General features: G+C 53.4%; 1 protein-coding gene across 1 annotated transcript in view; it reads right to left on the bottom strand.

Annotated features, from left to right (window-relative positions):
• Positions 1-3,874, bottom strand: part of LOC106806627 — a 45,800-nt gene extending 41,926 nt beyond the window's left edge. The window contains exon 1 of the mRNA XM_014808630.1: positions 3,803-3,874. Within this exon, the coding sequence (XP_014664116.1) occupies positions 3,803-3,860 (58 nt within the window). The 5' untranslated portion in view covers positions 3,861-3,874. The remainder of the gene's footprint in view (positions 1-3,802) is intronic.
• Between the last annotated feature and the right edge of the window lie 3,729 nt (positions 3,875-7,603).

The raw sequence follows: 7,603 nt of genomic DNA, 5'->3' as shown, positions 1-7,603 counted from the left end.
TATGTATGTATGTATGTATGTATGTATGTATGTATGTATGTATGTATGTATGTATGTATGTATGTATGTATGTATGTATGTATGTATATGTATATATATGTATATGATTATTAGCTCTTGATACAATATATATATATATTATAAGAGAGGGAAGCTGATTTTCTGACGCGGTAATCTTCGCCGCGGTGAGCATCAAGCCCACACCACCGATCTCAGTGTATAGCCCGTGTATCGGACACCAACATATATAGGCTTATCTATATTTGTTAAATCCACCCATATTTGTAGATATAATGACGATAAATAGACCTTAATACGGGCGATAATTTTAGCAGTGGGGTGATGTCAGAAAAGTAGAACATCCGAATTCCCGCGAATGTAGCCATCTAGCGGACAAAGGCCAAAATTTTGTTAATACCAGGTAAAACTATGCCAAATTTATACATTTTTTTACTATGCACTCAGTTGTCAGTTGAATCTCAAAAGCAGCACAACACACACTATTAGTGGTTCATTTTCGTTCATTTGTATTTTTAAAATTGTAATTTGTATGTGTATACATTCGGATATAATGTATAACATGGTGTAAAGAATTAAGTTTGTTAAAATCAGGTGCTATTAATCTTTTTGATATTGTCATCTATGGTGACTTCACTGGTGCAGATCCCTGCCAAATTGACCAACTAATTTTCTTAAAATGAGGTGATATCCATGCGTTTGGAGAAATATTTACTTTTTATAATCTGCTCATTATTTTACGATGAAAGTGACCTTGAACGGATACCGTGCTCTATTGACGGGTTTCGTTTATTGACCTATGTATTTAGTTTAGTTTAGTTTTTATGTATTATTTGGATGTAAAGCGAATCCCAATGATAAGCGAGACACGTGACAGATGTCACCAATTGTGTATTTAAAAGGCGAGACGAGGCTTGCAAAGCCAGAGTATTCATAATAACTTGTCGTAATTTCCTAACAATGTTGTATAATACCTATCCAGAAGCTTTGACTACACAGAATAATAGAATCGTTCGAACTGTTTTTGGCAGAATATTGCTTATTGTTTGTTTCTCTGTTACGAATCTATCCTTAGAATTAAGTTTTAAAATTGTTACAAAAGGTAACCCGAGCCACCCGCTACCCTAGAGTGTCGGCTGAGAATTAATCTTGCGTGTATACCATGCTGGTGGGGGGGGGTGATCACTGTCTGTCTTCTATTCATCCCGGAATCTCTACCCGTAGATTGTGTCCGTGTGGCTGCATAGTCAGTGTTGGTGCGTGTCTGTGCATATGATGTGTATATGTGGTGCGTGTATGTACATGTGTGGTGCGTGAGTGTACATATGCATGTGTGGTGCATGAGTGTATATGTGTGGTGCATGAGTGTACATGTGTGGTGCGTGAGTGTACATGTGTGGTGCGTGTATGTGCATGTGTTGTGCGTGTATGTGCATGTGTGGTGAGTGAGTGTAAAAAATGGCCAAGTGTGCGGGGGCCGGCAACGACCACTCACCACGGAAATTTAGTGGTGACCACAAGTTGCCGAGAATCAAACCGGTTTGATTTCTCACCACGAAAATTGCTCGTGGTGGCAACTTGTGGTGAAGTGTGCGCCAAGCCACCACGGCAATTAGCAACAAAATCACTCGCAGACCAATCAAAATTAGCGCTGCCGTCACATGATTTCAAAATGTTATACAGTAGAACCCCTCTATTATGGACTGACTACTGTAACTTGTTACATGTGCATCATGTTGTATATTTATATGAGTTTCAAATATTGTATACAGGTATTTATTTTGTTAATAAATTTAATTATCAATAAAAGATTGAATATTTTAAGTTGTTTTATAAGTTAATAGGCCTAGATTGATTCATCTACCTACTATTAATAATTATTGTCTGGCATTTAGTAGCATGATAGGCTACCTGTGGCAAGGAATCGCAGTGAACAAAAATTGCCGTCAACAGCAACGTGTGCTGTGACGCAGCAAAGGCCACAAAAATTGCCGACCACGAAAATTGCCTGTACGAGCAACGGAAATGGTGAAGTGTGCTGCCAGCTTTAGTTTAGGAATATTAGTCTAGACATGGGTGCAGATTGAGTGTAGACAGATGGGTATCAGGGAGTTTTGAAAGGACAAAGAGCTAGGTAGTTGTGTGTGATTGGTTAGGAGGAGTTTGAACTTGTTTGTGATTGGTGGAGAGTTTGCATATCAATAGAAATTTGAAGACAGGTCGGGAGTGGAGTTGAGTTCTGGCATTCGATTAGCGTGTACCGTGTAGAGATCTGTATATTAGTTGTAAACAATATATTTACAATATTAATTTACTTCGTCTTTGATTATTTTACTCTAAATTATTTCATTCAAATCTTGGTGTAAATTCAACGCTACATTTTTGGTGCCGCTGACAGTTCGACTCGGGTTTTGCAAGCAACGTAAGGGACACGCTATATATACATCACTGGCAAAGAAGAAGAAACGGCAAAGACAGACATGTGCATTTGGTACTACAAGCGATTTCAGAAGGACCTATTTAGGATACCTATTTAGGACCTATTTAGGACCTATTAAGGTCGCTATTTAGGTGGTGAGAACCTCGCTGTCTCTCTACTCGTTAATTTATATCGCAAAAGAATTCACTGACCTGTACGCGAAGTTACACCATGACGGATAATCTCGATTTCGTTGATGATGACGACGACGACGATGATGATGGTGATGATGATGATGGTGGTGGTGGTGGTGATGATGATAATGATGATGATGAGGAGGAGGAGGAGGAGGAGGAGGAGGTGCATGTGTGGTGAGTGAGTGTACATGTGTGGTGCGTGAGTGTACATGTGTGGTGCGTGAGTGTACATGTGTGGTGAGTGAGTGTACATGTGTGGTGCGCGAGTGTACATGTGTAGTGAGTGAGTGTACATGTGTGGTGAGTGAGTGTGGATCGATGTTTTGGAAGAAATGATGCTGAACAAATGCGCGTTGGCAATCACTGTCTTAGTCATATTGTAAACTACTACACGATCGCAGTCATTGGTACTAGGCAGAAAATACAAGGTAGCAGTAAATATTAGGTAGGCGCTAGCCAGATATAAAGTAAATTGAAATATGTGGTGATATAAACAACAAAATGTAGGATACTAATAACACTTACATTAATAAATAAGAGATAGAAAGAAATGTCTTGTCGTAGAGAAATGGATCTCACTTACATATTAAGCTATAAAATTAATAAACACGTATAATGTAGATGGAAATCTATTATTTCGGCGGAGAGATGTAAACCGAGTAAAGTCTAGACATTGTGAAGTATCTCGATAAATCGCTTAAGCTAAACAGGTTTTATTTCCAGAGATACGCGTATGATGTGTCGCAATCAAACTCTGATCCCCAATATATAAATGCAGCAAAGGCTAACCACGAGAGCAATGCCGTCGTGTCGTTAGAAACAATGCGAACGAAAGTGAGTCAATCTCGCCGCTGTGCGAGTTTGTGCATGCTACGATCGCCAAGCTACGATTGAACTACCTTCACGATAAAATTTGGATGGATGTAAAAGATTGAAACGCACGCTAGCACCTCGAGCAGGCAGACATGTCAAGGCTTGGTAGCACAATTATCACCCAGATATGTGTGAACACAGATATATGTTAGCACACCCGACAGTAGCGTAAGCAAAACGCGAAAACTATGTAGCACAAAACGCGACACACATCCAACTTTGCAGATATCTAAATAAATAGTTACATACGTGCACGCACGCACGCACACACGCATTCGACGACTAAAACGCTTACCGGAGGTTGCAAGCATCAGCAAGAGTAACCCAGCTGTCACGTATGTGGCAGCAGACATAGCTCCGCGGTCGATTGTTTCTCTTGGGACGTTCTCAGCGACGTCGCTTGTTCCAAAGTCCGTTACGTTATCAGCGTCGGCGGAGGTAGCGGAGCGTCGTAATGAGCAACAGCGCTGAGGTAGTGTAAGAGAAAGACTGAGAGAGATGGAGAGCGCGCTGGCGAGACGGAGGGAGAGAAGTAGAGAATTCGAGGAGGAGTGCGTGAGTTACTCGGTGAGTGAGTGAATGTTTGATATGATACGCAGCGATAATCGAGTGACGGTATCTTCTGCTTGCCGATGATCAGTCGATCGCGTTCTTGCTTCGTCTGCCTGCTCAGGTAATGTCACCGCCTCTTGTGTCGCCGCCCGTGTGCGGTCGGTGGCGCTGCTGCTGCTGTAACAAATACTGGCTAGAGGTCGCAAAGAGGTCAGCCGTGCAGCGTCATCGGCGTAACGAACCGGGAAAACACGAAAACGTATATAGCGAATGACGGAGCCGCCGTCGGTAGCGTGGGCGGAAGAGCGGTGCGTGAGCAGGAGAACGCTGCGTGCGCGGGAGAGCGCTACGTGCGCGGGAGAGCGCTACGTGCGCGGGAGAGCTCTGCATGAGTGGGAGAGCTGGCGGGAGAGCGCTGCGTGAGCGGGAGAGCGGGCGGGAGAGCGTTGCGTGAGCGGGAGAGCGCTGCGTGAGCGGGAGAGCGGGCGGGAGAGCGTTGGTGGACGGAGAGTGTTACGTAAGCGGGAAACCTCTTGAAGTAAGCGGGGAGAGCGGCAGAAGTTGCGATGCGTTGAGCGGGTCAGGCGCTACGGTGAGCAGGAGACCGCTAGTGAGCTGGCGAGAGCTGGCGTGGAGAACGCTGCGTGAAGGGGAGAGCGCTGCGGAATGGGAGAGCGCGGTGAGAGCGCTGCGTGAGCTGGGAGAGCGCTGCCGTTGAGCGGGAGCGCCTGAGTAGCGGGAGAGCTGGCGGGAGAACGCTGCGTGAGGCGGCTTGAGAGCGCCTGCTGAATGGAGAGCGCGCGGGAGAGCGCTGGCGTTGAGCGGGAGAGCGCTGCGTGAGCCGCGAGAGCGGCTACGTGAAGTGGGAGAGCTCTGCGTGAGCGGGGGAGCGGCGGAGAGCGCTGCGTTGAGCGGCGAGAGCGCTGCCGTGAATGGGAGAGCTGGCGGGAGGAGCGCTGCGTGAGCGGGAGAGCTGGCGGGAGAGCGCTGCGTGAGAGGGAGAGCTGGTGGGAGAGCGCTGCGTGAGTGGGAGAGTGGCGGTCGGAGAGCGCTGCATGAGCGGAGAGCGCTGCGTGAGCGGGGAGAGCGCTGCGTGAGCGGTAGAGCGCTGCGTGAGCGGGAGAGCGGTGCGTGAGCGGGAGAGTGCTGCGTGAACGTGAGAGCGGGCGGGAGTGCGCTGCGTGGAGCGGGAGAGCGCTGCGTGAGCGGGAGAGCTCTGCGTGAGCGGGGAGAGCGGGCGGGAGAGCGCTGCGTGAGCGGGATAGCGGGCGGGAGAGCGCTGCGTGAACGGGAGAGCTGTCGAGAGAGCGCTGCGTAAGTGGGAGAGAGCTGCCAGTTGAGCGAGAGAGCGGAGGGAGAGCGCTGCGTGAGCGGGGAGAGCGCCTGCGTAAAACGGAAAGATATCGAGAGAGTTGCTGCTGTGAGCGGGGAGAGCGACTGGTGAATGGGAGAGCAAGCGGGAGCGCTGCGTGAGAGGCGAGCGCTGCGTGAGCGGGAGAGCGCTGCGTGAGCGGCCGAAAACGCTACGTGAGCGGGAGAGCGCTGCGTGAGCGGAGAGCTCTGTCGTGAGCGAGAGGCGGGAAGAGAGCCTCTTGCGTGAGCGAGGAGAGCGGGAGGGAGAGCGCTGCGTCAGCGGAGAGCGCTGCGTAAACGGAAAAGATATCGAGAGAGTGCTGCGTGAAGCGGGAGAGCGCTGGTGAATGGGAGAGCAAGGGAGAGCGCTGCGTGAGCGGAAGAGCGCTGCGTGAAGCGGGAGAGCGCTGCGTGGCGGGAGGAGCGCTGGGTGAATGGGTGAGAGCAAGCGGCAGAGCGCTGCGAGCTGAGAGGCAGAGCGGCTGCGTGAGCGCGAGAGCGCTGCTGTGAGCGGAAGAGCGCTGCGTGACGGGAGGCGCTGCGTGCGCGGGGAGAGCGCTGGGTGAATGAAGGAGAGCAAGCGGGAGAGCGCTGGCGTGAGCGGGGAGAGCGCTGCGTGCGCGGAGGCGGGGCGGGAGAGCTGGCGGAGAGCGCTGCGTGAGCGGGAGAGCGGGCGGGAGTGTGCTGCGTGACCAGGAGAGGCTGAGTGAGCGGGACGAGCGGCTGAGTGAGCGGGAGAGCTGGCGGAGAACGCTGCGTAAGCGGGAGAGCGCTGCATGAGCGGGAGAGGGGCGGGAGAGCGCTGCGTGAGCGGGAGAGCGGCTGCGTGAGAGGGAGACCGCTGCGTGAGATGGAGAGCGGGCCGGAGAGCGCTGCATGACGGCGGAGAGCGGGCGGAAAAGCGCTGCGGTGAGCGGGATGGCGCTGCATGGGCGCGGGAGAGCGGGCGGGAGAGCGCTGGTAAGTGGAAGAGCTGGGGGGAGAGCGCTGCGTGAGTGTGAGAGCTGGCGGGAGAGCGCTGCGTCAGCGAGCAGAGGCGGGCAGGAGACGCTGCGTGAGCGAGAGAGCGGGCAGAAGAGCGCTGCTGCGTGAACGGAAAGATGTCGGGAGAGCGCTGCGTGAGCGGAGTGCGCTTGCGTGAGCGGGAGAGCGCTAGCGTGAGCGGAAGAGCGCTGCGTGACGGGAGAGCGGGCGGGAAAGCCGCTGCGTGAGCGAAGAGCGCTGCGTGGAGGGAGAGCGGGCGGGAGAGCGCTGCGTGAGGCGGGAGAGCGCTGGCGTGGACGGGGAGAGCGGGGCGGGAGAGCGCTGGCGTGAGCGGGAGAGCGCTGCATGAGCGGGAGAGAGCGGGCGGGAGAGCGCTGCGTGAGCGGGAGAGTGCTGCGTGAGCGGGAGAGCGCTACGTGAGCGAAGCGCGCTAGCGTGATGCGGGAGAGTGCTGCGTGAGCGGGAGAGCGCTGCGTGAGCGGAAGAGCGCTGCGTGAGCGAAGAGCGCATGCGTGAGCGGGAGAGCTGGCCGGGAGAGCTGGCGGGCGGAGAGCGCTGCATGAAGCGGGAGAGCGCTGCATGAGCGGGAGAGCGCTGCGTGAGCGGGAGAGCGCTGCGGTGAGTGGAGAGGGGCAGGAGAGCGGCTGCGTGAGCGGGAGAGCGCTGCGTGAGCGGAGAGCTGGCGGGAGAGAGCACTGCGTGAGCGCGGAGAGCGCTGCGTGAGTGGGATAGCGGGCAGGAGGAGCGCTGCGTGAGCGAGAGAGCGCTGCATGAATGGGAGAGCGGGCGGGAGAGCGCTGCGTGAGCGGAGAGTGCTGCGTGAGCGGGAGAGCGCTGCGTGAGGCGGGTAGAGAGCGCTACGTGGGCGGAGAGCTCTGCGTGAGCGGAGAGCTGGCGGCGAGAGCTGGCGGGAGAGCGCTGCGTGAGCGAGGAAAGGCTGCGTGAATGGGAGAGCTGCGGGGAGAGGCACTGCGTGAAAGCGGGAGAGCGCTGCGTGAGTGGGAGAGCGGGCGGAGAGCGCTGCGTGAGGCGGGAGAGCGCTGCGTGAGCGGGAGAGCGCTACGTGGGCGGGGAGACTCTGCGTGAGCGGGAGAGCTTCTGCGTGAGCGGAGCGAGAGCTGGCGCGGAGAGCTGGCGGTGGAGCGCTATTGAGCGAACGCTGCAGGAGGCGTAGAGCGCTGCGTGAGCGGGAGTGAGAGCGCTGCGT

Source organism: Priapulus caudatus, unplaced genomic scaffold (genome assembly GCF_000485595.1).
Source record: "Priapulus caudatus unplaced genomic scaffold, Priapulus_caudatus-5.0.1 Scaffold170, whole genome shotgun sequence".
Taxonomy (NCBI): Eukaryota; Metazoa; Priapulida; class Priapulimorpha; order Priapulimorphida; family Priapulidae; genus Priapulus; species Priapulus caudatus.
This window is presented reverse-complemented; position numbering and strand designations above follow the sequence as displayed.